This window comes from Micromys minutus, assembly GCF_963924665.1.
Source record: "Micromys minutus genome assembly, chromosome: 5".
NCBI lineage: Eukaryota > Metazoa > Chordata > Mammalia > Rodentia > Muridae > Micromys > Micromys minutus.
This window is the reverse complement of record NC_137974.1, coordinates 68,142,603-68,155,366: the sequence shown is the minus strand read 5'-3', so window position 1 is coordinate 68,155,366 and position 12,764 is coordinate 68,142,603. Positions and strand designations below refer to the sequence as shown.

General features: G+C 41.0%; 1 protein-coding gene across 1 annotated transcript in view; it reads left to right on the top strand.

Annotated features, from left to right (window-relative positions):
• The window catches only part of COL19A1 (collagen type XIX alpha 1 chain), a gene marked incomplete at both ends in the record, with an annotated part of 301,963 nt that overhangs the window by 261,181 nt on the left and 28,018 nt on the right, over positions 1 to 12,764 (top strand). Inside the window, 6 exons of the mRNA XM_080916766.1 lie at positions 2,351 to 2,404; positions 3,721 to 3,774; positions 6,517 to 6,561; positions 8,544 to 8,594; positions 8,679 to 8,723; positions 9,310 to 9,336. Of these exons, the coding sequence (XP_080772892.1) occupies positions 2,351 to 2,404; positions 3,721 to 3,774; positions 6,517 to 6,561; positions 8,544 to 8,594; positions 8,679 to 8,723; positions 9,310 to 9,336 (276 nt within the window). The remainder of the gene's footprint in view (positions 1 to 2,350; positions 2,405 to 3,720; positions 3,775 to 6,516; positions 6,562 to 8,543; positions 8,595 to 8,678; positions 8,724 to 9,309; positions 9,337 to 12,764) is intronic.

The following is a 12,764-nucleotide window of genomic DNA, read 5'->3' as shown; positions in this document are numbered from 1 at the left end:
ATGCCTGCATAATAGCTCTCACTCCTGTGACAGAATTTTGGGCAGCTAAGAGAAAGACTGCTGAGAAAGATGGTTTTTACTTATGCAGTGGGGTTTATTTTCCAGTTTAATGCGGTCATCAGAGGTTAACCTCCCATGCTTATAAATTAGACAACCCAGAAACTCACTCAGCATCTCAGAGTTGAGACTTAAAGTAGCAAAGAGAGGAAGATATATGCATAATTATATCTGAAACAGTTACATGTAGAAAAATTTATGGAAATGTGGGGAAAGTACCCTTCCAAATGGAAGTTTTTCCTTTTTCCTTACAAAATTATAAATATTTTTATAAACTCACATGCATGATAATAGGAAAATGAAAAGAGGAAATGAAATGAAATCCACCATACTGATATGAGACATCCACACATACATGTATGTACACACGTGAACATAGCAAGTGAAGGGGGTTGATAAAATCTTGAAGAAAGAATGACTAAGTTCTTTCATACAATTATACACAAGATTTTTGCCTGATACTTATTACATGAGGCATTCCAGCACACTCAAGTAGATCCTTTAAGTATTTCTTCATGTCATACCTGTTGAGATTCTATAAACCCCACCCCTCAGTTACCTGGCAACAGCCAGGTATGCTCCGCCCCAGTAACCTGACACTATAAAAGGGGCTATTTGCCCCCTCCTTTCTCTCTTGCTCTCTCTTGTTCTTGCCCTTACACCCTTACTCCTCTTCTTCCCCTTCTCTTCCCCACTTTCTCCACATGCTCATGGCTAGCCTCTACTCCTTTACTCCTCTATTCCTCTCTCTCTCTCTCTCTCTCTCTCTCTCTCTCTCTCTCTCTCTCTCTCTCTGCCTCTACTATCGTCTTAACTCTCCTATGACCTGAATAAACTCTATTCTATACTATACCGTTGTGTGACTGGTCCCTTAGGGGAAATGGATTCCCAATATGAATCCCCAGAGGCTTCCTCCTTGCCTCCAGGCCTCAGCTCACCTCCATGGGCCATATGCCCCCAAACTCTCTTCATCCTTTTCCTAACAATACTTGTCTTAGTTACTTTTCTATTGCTATAAGAGACACCATGACCAAAGCAGCATATCAACATATGTATGTATGCATGTGTGTGTGTGTGTGTGTGTGTGTGTGTGTGTGTGTGTGTGTGTATGAAGAAGAATATAATTGGGGCTGAAGCTTGCTGACTGTTTCAAAAATGTTAATCCACAATCATCATGGTGAGAAGCATAGCAGCAGGTAGGCAGGCATGATGCCAGAGAAGGAGCTGAGAGCTTACTTCTGATCCACAAGCATAAGGCAGAGAGAGAGAGAGAGAGAGAGAGAGAGAGAGAGAGAGAGAGAGAGAGAGAGAGAGAGAGAGAGAGAGAGGCATAGTCTGGGCCTGACATAGGCTTTTGATACCTCAAAGACCACCCCCAGTGATGTACCTCCTTCAACAAGGCAAAACCTTCTAATCCTTCCAAAACAGTTCCACTACTAACTAGGGACCAAACATTCAAATATATGAGCTGATCAAAACTATTCACACTCAAACTACCACAGTATCTCATGAACAAAGCTGAAGCAGCATGTGGTCTTTGGTATTGGATAAACTGAACTTATTCTTAAGCCTATTGGTACAAATACCCTCAATCCAGCTCATTCCTGCTGACATCTCATAAATACAGATGCCGTCATTTTACCACAGTCACTTTGCTTGATATTTATAATGGGCATAAATATTCATCATTTAGGAACACTAGAAAGAGGGGTTCTAATATAACAAGTAATATTAGAGCAGCCCTAAAATACTTTATTCAGTAAAGAGACTGACTCTTGAAAAATGATGCCATTCAATCCACAACTTGGGTCTTGTTTTGTTGGTTTTTTTTTTTTATTGGTTTTTTTTTTGTTTGTTTGTTTGTTTGTTTTTGTTTGGTTTTTTTGGCTTATTTGTTGGTATTTATACTGATGGAGTTGAAAACCTGACCTTGACGACTGTTGGGTAAGTATTGTACCTCTGAACCACAACCCCAGCCCTTCCATCTAGAACCTGATGCATTCCCTATGAATCTGAAACAACAGACAGGTGAATAATTTTTCTCTAATTAAAACATGGTCTCAGCCTCTTAGGGAAAAAGTGGTAAAAACCCAAAACTTATGTCTGTCCCCACAATACACCCAGTAGTGTGTATTATATACAGTGTCCACTGTATATAGATTATACATTATTATAAATATATAAATGGTCCACAATCTGAACCCCAGAAAGTCTCTGAAAGTGCTGGAAATCTCACAGGAGTTGGCAGTAAATTCAACTAACACCAAAATCTAACAATTTTGTTTTTTTCCAGGGTCTTCAAGGAATCCCTGGCCTCACAGGAGCTCCTGGCCCAGCTGGACCCCCTGTAAGTATGTCTAAGACTAGTTTCCTCATAGGCCATACCTGTGGGAATGATACACGGTGTATTAATATTCCTGGTGCCTTTCCTGCCCTGTATCTCTGTGTAGCTCAGCCATTGCCTAGAACAGTAGCCTCACCCAACACTCCAGCTTTCATCTGAGATTATTTAAGCTTGCTCAGTCTTGCAGAGACGTCTCATGAGAATTTTTGCCAAGCCAAAGAGCTGTTTCTCACTCTGTTGGACGTAGAATACACAAGTACATTCTCTCCTTGGTTATAAAATTTGGCACTAACCTTAGATAAGATATTCAGATCCAACGCAAGCTAGAATTTTCTAAAGAAAAATAACAGGCCAAAGATTATCAGCTTTAATTTGTTGTAGTCCTATATGTGAAGTTTTAAAAATTCTGTTTCTGCTGCCCCCTTGAACACAGCAATATGGCCTTTGGGTTATCTTGTTTTCTTGGAACAGAGTCTTCTTTCATTTCCAACCTGCCAAACCCAATCTCTTACTTAGAGTTTAATTCTAAGAAATCCTAAAGTTCAATTGACAGATAAAAGATGGGGCACAAAATCACACTTGAGTTTTTCACCAACAAATAATCTTTGTATAAGTTTGTCCCACATAATGCATTTTCCTTGCTAAACCAACTCCATTAAAGTCAAAGTCTCAACCTTTCTACCTCTTCTCTTAAAGTCCTTATGTCAGTGAATTATTTTTATCTCTCAAATAAGAAGTGATCATCCCTTACTATTTTGAGTCATGGGTTTGCCATAATTAAAAGTTTATCATTTATGCTTGCACCTACATAATAAAATTTTAAATTATGAAAAAGAACCAAAAAAGAAAGCACAAGAATTACTGCTAATTCTATTCTCAAAGGAGAATTAAGATTTACTTTTGTTTTCCTTTTTATAATGCAGATCACATAACTCAGTATGCGCATTTTTCATTCTGCCCAGTATTGGAGTATTTAAAATGTTGATCGCTACTGAAATTACACCTCATTTAGAAAGACCTGTTATGTAAATTGCCATTTAAACAGAAAGACTAAATTCTTAAGTGTATCGAAAGGTTTCAATTAAGGTCATTAAATGTGGTTAGCCAAGGTGAAAAAAGAAAGATAGAAATGTTAAACTTCCAATGGCTTATCCGGAGAATACAGGCTGCTGTATCAGCCTGAAGAAATAAGCTTGTAGAACCACTTTAATTAGGATCAAATGACCTTCTAAATGGGTTAAGTTTAAGCGACCACCTTCCACCACCTTTTGACCATTGACTTATTGGCTCCATAAAAAACTCAGGTTTTCATTTCACAGGGCTTAACCGGAAGAACTGGACATCCTGGTCCCACTGGAGCAAAAGGTGACAAGGTACAGAGGAAAATGGGACTTGGGTTGGGGTAAGATGAGACCATTTACTGAGAACTCTATGCAATCAAGAGCAGCCTACAGGAGCCAATGTTGTATGTCAGGAAGTGGCTATTCATGGAATGAACTTGCAAAGATGTTGGTCTAAAAGTGGGTCCAAACACAGGTGTTTATAGATGAGAGCTATGTTTGGAGATAGAAAATCTAGACTTGGTTCAGAAGCTGAGATGTCCATCTGTAAGGAACAGTGACTGGTTCAAGCCTCCGAAAGAGAAAAAGGTAAGCTGGACTGTAATGTATCAGAAACTTCCAGCTATGGCTGTGTCTTGCTCTCTTTGGGCTTTTGTTTAAAAAAAAAAAAAAAAAAAAAAAAGTATAAATTGGCCCTAAACAGCATCTTTCAAATTCTGAGAAGCTAGAAAAGCCCCAACAAAAGCACTGGTGGTTTTGGTAGCTGGCAGGCCCATCAAATTCATCATCCTATGAGTTAGTTGGACTCGTGCTGTAAGTTTAGGGGAAGAGAGACCAAACATACTGAGTGAGCTCCCTGGCTCCAGATAATGCCTTGCTGGCTCTCAAGACAATGATCCACATCCAAATGACTGGTGAGACAATCTGGCAATGCTGTGCCTAGAAGACCTTAGTAGAAATTGACAAAAACCACGTTCCCTGGGAAGAAGAATGCGTTAGTTAGTTACTTTAGTTGCTAGGTCAACATATCTAAGAAAACAGCCAAAGGTGGGAAGTGTTTGTTTGGACTTACAGTTCAAGACCGAAGATCGTCATGGTGGGTAGGTCATGGTAGATGTTGAGGTCTTGAGTTCATGCCGCATCTGTAAGCAAGAAGGAGAGAGAGATGGGTGCTAGTGTTCTGGTCCCTTATTCAGTTGGGACTCCAGCCCGTGTGATAATGATGGCCCTGCTCAGGGTGGGTCCTCCTACTAAACTTTTCTGGAAATGTCCTCACAGACACGCCCACCCAGAGGTGGGTTGCCACAGTGACTGTAAATCTCACCCCAATGTCAGTGAAGACTAACTCCTACAGCTCACAGCTGAATATATGCGCTATGTTTAGAAGGGATGACCAACAGCATATGAGCATCAAGCCGCCATGGTGTCGGGTCTCACTTGACATTGCAGTGACAGTACCGGCACAGCCGCCAAATGAACATAATAGCTACAGCTATTCAGATTGAGGAAATGGATTCGAAGAGCCACATATGCTACTCACGTATCTCCTGCACACCTGCCAGGATGCCAGCTCCCTGAGCAAAGGGAGAGTGGCGGTATCAAGGAGCAAAATGAAAAATCCTCCAAACACTTAAAGGAAACGATATGCTTGAGCGCCTCAGCACATTTTTATCCCGTTAATGTCTTAAGGATCTTTCTCTGTCCCACCGGCCCTCTTTCTCTATTTTCTATGAAAATTATTCAGCCCTCCCTTGACTGGACTTTGAAGTTAATGGGATTCCACAGTGAAATGAGCTTGAAGGCATTCATGAGAATATGCCTGCTAATTGCGCCGGGAGGGGGGAGAGGAAGTATTCTCAATAGGCACATGTTGTTTGTTGACTCATAGAAAAATGACGCAGTGCTCTGAAGGACATTGGGAGCGGTCCGCAGAACAGAGGGAGTCTTGGGGTGACGGCTACCATCAAAGCACCTTAGGGAAAGATACGACACGCTTACTCGGCATGCATGTTCTCAGGCAGTGCATTGCGTGAGAAACTTTACTGTTTATTTATATTGGTAAATACATGGTTTGTGACGTTTTCCTTTGTTGGTAGGAAACAGATGAGTTGGAAATAAAGTCGTCAGTCTAATTCTGGAAGACGACTGACATCCCTGAAAATTCCTGGGCATCGTACGCTCTGTGTTGTCACTGTCTCTGATAAACGTGACTTAGGACATTTCATAACGATACCATCCTAAAGGCAGTGCACAGTTATAGCAACAACTGTCAGAAAGCCAAAGGGGCTGCAACAGTTGCTTTTCTATGGACTGGTCAGTATTCCATGCTTTGTAAAAGTCACTTACTAAATTTCAGTTAAAAGAAAAAGTCACAGGATAGTTATTGGTCCAGTAAGCAATTATTGGAGTTCCCTTTGGCTTTTGATTTATGTTTCCTACAAGTCGAAGTCGGAGGTTATTTAAATTGTACAGACCATTTCCCTTAAATAGTGTCATAGCAAAGTTGTTTCCACTCAGTAAAACACACCTCACCTGGTTGTAGAGTCTGTCATTAACCAACAGATACGACACTGGTGGCGACTTCTTACTTCAGTTACCTTTACTATAATGATCTCCTGGTTCTGAAAAGCTGCAGGTGGTGAGGTGAAGCCAAGAGCGAAGGCTAATCCAGAGAGCCACAGTCTCAAAGCCCACAATCTGTTTGCGTTAGCTCTGCCCTGTATCCCATGCTCACCAGAGGAAAACTCCCCCACCTGTTCTCAAGATTCCTCACCCATGTCCACCAGGACTGGTCATCTAATGGTCTATCCCAAGGGGAATTGTCATTCCCTACAGTTTGCAGCGAGAATCCAGATGGACTTGGAAGAAGACAGTCACTTTCCTGGGGTTGGGAGATGTGTTTTACTGGGTCAAGCTGAGCAGAGTAAGACCACAAGGCAGAAGCAAAAAGGCAGCCATGGTGATTTTCGAAGATTGCTCTTTGAACAACCTGGTTCACAAACTTGAAGTAGAAATGGTTAAGCCATTAATTAAAGGTCTGTGTCTCTCTTGCAGGGTAGTGAGGGGCCCCCTGGGAAACCTGGACCCCCTGGACCGCCTGTGAGTTGTTTGAGGTTTTAATTCTGTGTAGTTATGACTCATAAGTTGATTACCTGGATTCATGCAAAGTTAAATCTTTTGTTGCATGAGTTCGTGCGTGTATGCATGCTTGTGTGTGAGCCTGTATGTGTGTCTGTGCATGTGTATATGCATATGTGTGTAAAAATGACATGCAGTGCAGCATTAGGTAGGCCTAAGCTGTCCATATTTCAGCTCAGCCACAATCTGCAGTGTTTACAGTTCTTTGTATAACACGAACTTCTTTTCCATGGAATCAGGATGCCTAAGTCTGACAAGCCTGACTCTCCACTTTTGATAAAGGATGGAGAAACATTTGACTACCATAAAACTTCACAGATTAAAAAAGGGGTGGGGGGGTCCTTAAGAAAACATCCTTTCCAATCATGCGATTTGCTTTTTCATAAATGTTGTCTGTGTTCAGCCCATAAGTAGTGTCTGAGACATGAGAAAATTCTACTTCCGTGGCATGCAGTGAGAAAACTGCACCAGAGCCCTGGATGTCCTCTGCTCTAGTGAACCACACAGACTTGCACTCTCACGGAGGCTGTGGAGAGCAGGGGCCTCTCTCTGTGGCAAGTCTGCCCCCTTGTGGGGCCATGTTCAAATAGCAGCAGAGCTGAGGTCTATAGTGTTGTTTCCCACAGAGGAACCTCTTAGGAACTTAAGAAGCCAAACTTGGGGGGGGGGGGGTCTCACAGTAGCCGTTTGAAAACTAAAAAGTCTGTATATAGTTGCATGTTTTATACACAAAGTAATTGCTCTTTGCTTTCTTAAATATGTTCTGCATCTAATTCTTCCTTCAAGAAGCAAGACATAAAACTCATGGAGTTCAAATTCTAAAATATGTCCTTTCCTCAATGGGAGAAGGAAAGCAAAATATATCATGAGACCATTAAAGAAACCTGTGCTGTGCTTTTATATAAGGCTTAAGAAATCTTCCTCTTGTCTCTGGATTTTGTTTTGTTTTAAGGAGGATTATGCATCTTCTCTGGGAAACTTTCTTAGAAGTCTTTTACATCTACCTATTCGAGGCTAGGAATACTAAAATATAGTCCCTGTTCAGTCGTTGCCAAATGAATGGAGGAATAATAAAGGGTTAAACAAAGCGTGGCCTTCTGTCTCACTGTTTGGAAGATGCGTGTGAATGGTGCTCTCTGGACACAACTATTTCTGACGTCATCCCCAAGTAGTAATGAATTAAAGGCTTCCTCATTTTTGCAGCCGAGGTATTAAAAAATAAAAACACACTTGGATTTTTTTCCCCCTAAGAATCCATTATCCTTTCTAAGTGTTTCCAAACGGAATGTTTCATGTGCATTTTTCCGAAATGCTACCGTGGACAGGAAACTGCGCAAGGGAGTTCCGTTTCATACTCCGTATTTACGAGCCGGAGTTTTGGCTCTGTTGTTTGGTTTGTTTGTTTCACAGACACAAGTTCTTGTTTCACGGTTTTTAAAGATGTTTTTGCGGAAGCATCCGCACTGGGTGATGTGACTGACGGTATCCCCCAATTCACCTTAATTTTCTGTTCGGCTTTAAGAACGGTGGGGAAACGTCACCTTGCAGCTGCCAATAGCTCCCTGTCCACCTCTGCAGCAGCCCTGCTGCGTAGCTGCCTGCACGTCCGCAGGCTGGAAATACAGTAAAGCTGCGGTTCAGACACTGCATTTTAATGGGCAGATAATGTTTTTCATCCACATGCCTCATCTGCCAGACCAGAACAGATTCAAACCCCAACTGGCTGCACCCGAGTGTTTCAGGCACAGTTCAGGTTCCTTTGTCCTGCTTTCCCTGCTGTTTTGAAACATTACAGGCCTGGGGTCTTTGCTTTATGGTGGCTAAATTCACCTTAAATATAGACTAAGAAAAAAATTAAGTAAAGGTTACTATAGGAAGAATCCCATCTGGTAAAATCACTGAAGTTCCAAGTGCTAACTTCGGTGTCTTCTTTCTTTCCTAAGGGCGTCCCGCTCAATGAGGGAAACGGCATGGGCAGTTTATATAAAATCCAGGTACCTCCATGTTTAATTGCCTGTGATCATCTCCCAGGTACAGGTTTTATAAGCTCTTCTCATCTGCTTTCTCTTCTTTCGAAGGGAGGAGTGAACGTTCCCAGTTACCCCGGACCTCCGGGCCCCCCAGTAAGTACAGATGATTTATCTTAAGTTGCCTTAGCTGGCTCACAGTAATGATGGGGGACTCTCCCTCAAGCTCACTGAAAACTGGACGTCACAAGTGTAAGCCAGTTTTACAGAGGAGTAAAGAAGTAAAACCAATTTAAAGAAAAGAAACAGTGAGCAAAGCCTTAATTAGTTACTCTAAGCTCTAAATCAATGTCCAAATATGTTCATGGAAATGGCACCATGTTGTTTCTTTAGTTATTTTAATGGTATAAGGTGGACGGGGCTGGGGGTTATGTGCATGGGATATTCATGAACCAGAAGAGGATACTGGTTCCCTGGAGCTAGAATTACAGGTGGTCATAAGCCACCCATTATAGGTGCTGGAACCTGAGCGTGGGTCCTCTGGGAGAACGTGTGCTCTCCTAACCACTGAGGCACCTCTCTAGACCTCGAATTACATTTCTAAACTTTACATCCAAACTTCTGCAAAAGTGACATGTGCACTGTCCTTGTATTTGTTAACAGGCATGTAAGAAAAGTGCTTCAGATTCTACAATGGTGGCCTAGTCATAATTAAAACCATCTTTCTACGCTTTTCTTCCAGGGCCCAAAGGGTGATCCTGGCCCAGTGGTATGTATGTTTCTTCTTCTATGTAGTGTGGTCTTTGTTAACACTAGAAAGGGGGGCAGACAAAGATAGGCTGTCATCTTAGGTGTCAGAGGCAAGAAAACAAATGAAGAGATGTCAGTAAATGTGTTCTTTGTTTTCGAGACGCTTTGGTCCCGCATTCTTGTGCCTGCCCTTGAGGCTCCGCTCTTTCCGTCTGTGGGTTTTAAAAACCGTCCTCTGCTGTAGGAAGGCACACAGGATGCCCTTGATAACTGGAACACTTTCCTCTGACGGCCTTCTTTGGATGATTGATGCAATTTAAAGTAGCTTGTGGAAGAGAAATACTTAAGGGAGGAGAAATCCCTTGCCATATCTGACATCTCACCAACAAGAAAAGGGGAGAGGGCTGTTTATTTACTCCTCGTGTCTTGGGCAATTCTTCCGGGAGCATAGACTGTCATAGCCTGCTTGTTGAGTGGAAGGCAGCAAGAGGTTAACACTCAGCGACTAAGGAGATCGTGTCCTCCAGCCGCCCCAAGGATGGTAATTGTTCTCAGCATCTTCCTCAGCCGTGGAGCATCCCTACAGAAGTTCTGCCAGATTCAATTAGGTTGCCTCTAACCTTTGTCGTTCCATTTCCTGCCACGTCCTTTCCAACCGAACATTCCATCGTTCATGTCCCATTTGTACATCCTTTTAACCTCTGAGGAAAGCAGTGAAGCTTAAATGTACCCAGGACTGAGATAAGCTTCCCAACCGCTTTCTGTTGCTATGCAAAAAAATAATAAGTCATTTTACTATAACAGTAGAAGTTGGTAAAAACTGTCTGAAAGAAAAATGTTAAACTGGAAACAGACAAACCATGCAAACCATGTGACTTTTTCAGAGAGGATTATCAAAGAAGTTATCATTGTTACTGGGCAGGATATACTAGATGTCTTTTTGATTTTCCCTAAAATAATTAATTCAAGTCCTCAGTACTATATTCAAAACCCCGAATGTGTTTCCTGGGAATTGCCGTTTCTGTGTTTGCAATTTTTAAATTACTATTATATATGTTCATCTACAAATATGTTGTTCTTTTTTTATTCAATTTTTTAATCATATTGATTAAAATACTCCCCCCAGTCTTACTCTTTTATGGACTTACAAAACGGCACCTCTCTGAGTCACAGGGATAAATTTAGACTTCTCATTGACTTTTCTGGGACATTCTTTAAGTTCTCATTTTAATAATTGCAGATTAGGGTGAGAAAAATTTTTAAATATTATACTGAAGAGTAAGTTATAATTTATCAGCACTGGAAAGAAGCTAGTCAAAATATAAAGGCCGTTGGAGTAAAACTTGAAGAAATTAGGTTCCATATTTCTTAGCTTTGAGAGAAATAATAATAATAATAATAATAATAAATAATTATAAAACTAAACAGTAGTCTCTGTTTAGATGGTGAGGTTGTGTGAATGAAACACAAAACAGAGATAGAAAGCCATGGTGTTAAATATTGTGTGAACATTCATACTTACCATACAAAAAATTTCCCTGAAGTTACTCCGTTGGGTCCTATATGCTAGTACACACTCACACGCTATTCACATTGTCACCTGCCATTTGCTGGGTCTGGAGAACCCACACCCCATGGCACAGGAATAAGCGAGGAGTACGAGAACTCTACTGTCCAAGTATGTATCAAAAGGGAACACGAATGAGGTAGGGGGAAATGTTCTCTCTGGGTGGCCTTCAAGTTCCATGTCATGGTAAGTCAGCTTTGTGTCACTGTGACAAGACACTTGAGACAAACAACTCAGAAGGAGGAAATCCTGGCTTTGACTGGCAGTTTCAAAGGTTTCAGTCCATTCTCGGACCTGTGGTGAGTCAGAATATGTACCAGGGACCACTTAGGGAAACTAAGCTGTTAATCTCAGAGTGGCACACAGCAAGACACCTTTCCTTTATAACCAAACCCAGACCCTACAGCTCATTATGCTATGAGGGGTTAATTGATGTAGCCAAAGTCTTCATGAGCCCCTCTTCTTTGGGCAGCCACATTGCAGATCAACCCTTAAAGGCATGCACTTTCCGGGGATCTTTAAGATTCAAGATACAACACGCGGCAATAATAATCTTCTGAAAAAACTTTATACAGGAAAGAATCACCTTCAATTGAATATGCTAAAAACTGGATGGTTTCCTGATGTGAACCATCTTTTCCTTTAGCTAGTCAACGTCTAAGTGGTTTCAATTAAATATTTAATTACTATGTACTCTCTAACAAAGGCTGATTAATTAATTGATTGCTTCTATCCTAAGGAAAGACTGTTGAAAGTGTAAACAAAGAGACAGGATACCAGAATATATTCCATGCATCAATGACTAGGGGCCTCCTTCATACAGACTCACACAGAATACAATCTGAACACCTTTTTATTTTTTAATCTTATGATTATATATATATATATGATTACATAGTTTAAATACTAATGAGATTTTTTAAATTCTGAAACATAAAATTTACCAAGTTGTGTGCTCACTTGTTTAGTAGTATGTACTAAGGAATAAGCAATAATGGGTGTGCAGTTTTAGAAGTCTTTCTAATCAGATTTGTATTTTGTGTACAGAAATACAGCTACAGAGAATACAGTTGAGAAGCTTGCTATTCTGTGCTGCATTGTTTGTTGGCTTGTTTGTTTTAAGACAGGGTCTCCCTGTGAAGCCCTGGCTAGTTGGGAACTCTCTTTATAGGTCAGACTAGCCTGGAACTCACAATGATCTGAGATCCACCTGCCTCTGCTTCTGCTTCCCAGGTACTCTGATTAAAAGAGTGCACCACCACACCCAACCAGTGTTGCTAAGTATAAAATATCTAGTGACCTAAGAAAATATTTTCCATTAACAGTAATTAATTTATTACAAATTATCAGGTATAACTCTCCACTTTGCCTATTTCTCTATTTTTCTAAAGATTTTTCTGTGCTCTGCTTGCATATAACCAATATACAAATGCATGCAGTACCCAAAAGCAGCCAGAAGATGGCACTGTATTCCCCCAGAACTGGAGTTACAGGTGATTGTGAGCTACCTTGTGGGTGCTGGAAACTGAACCAAGGTTTTCTACAAAAGTAACCAATGTGACTTAACTGCTGAGCCTCTCTTTGGGCCAACTCTACATCTTTTTTTAAAGATTTATTTTATTTTTATTTATATAAGTAACACTGTAACTATCTTCAGACACACCAGAAGAGATCACTGGACCCCATTACAGATGGTGTGAGCCACCATGTGGTTGCTGGGAATTGAACTCAGGACCTCTGGAAGAGCAGTCAGTGCCCTTAACCGCTGAGCCATCTCTCCAGCCTCCATTTCTACATCTTAACTTTTCGATTAACTCTACATCTGTCTTGATCGCCATGTTGATTTGTTCAAATAATCAGCATCTTTCAGTGTAGATTTT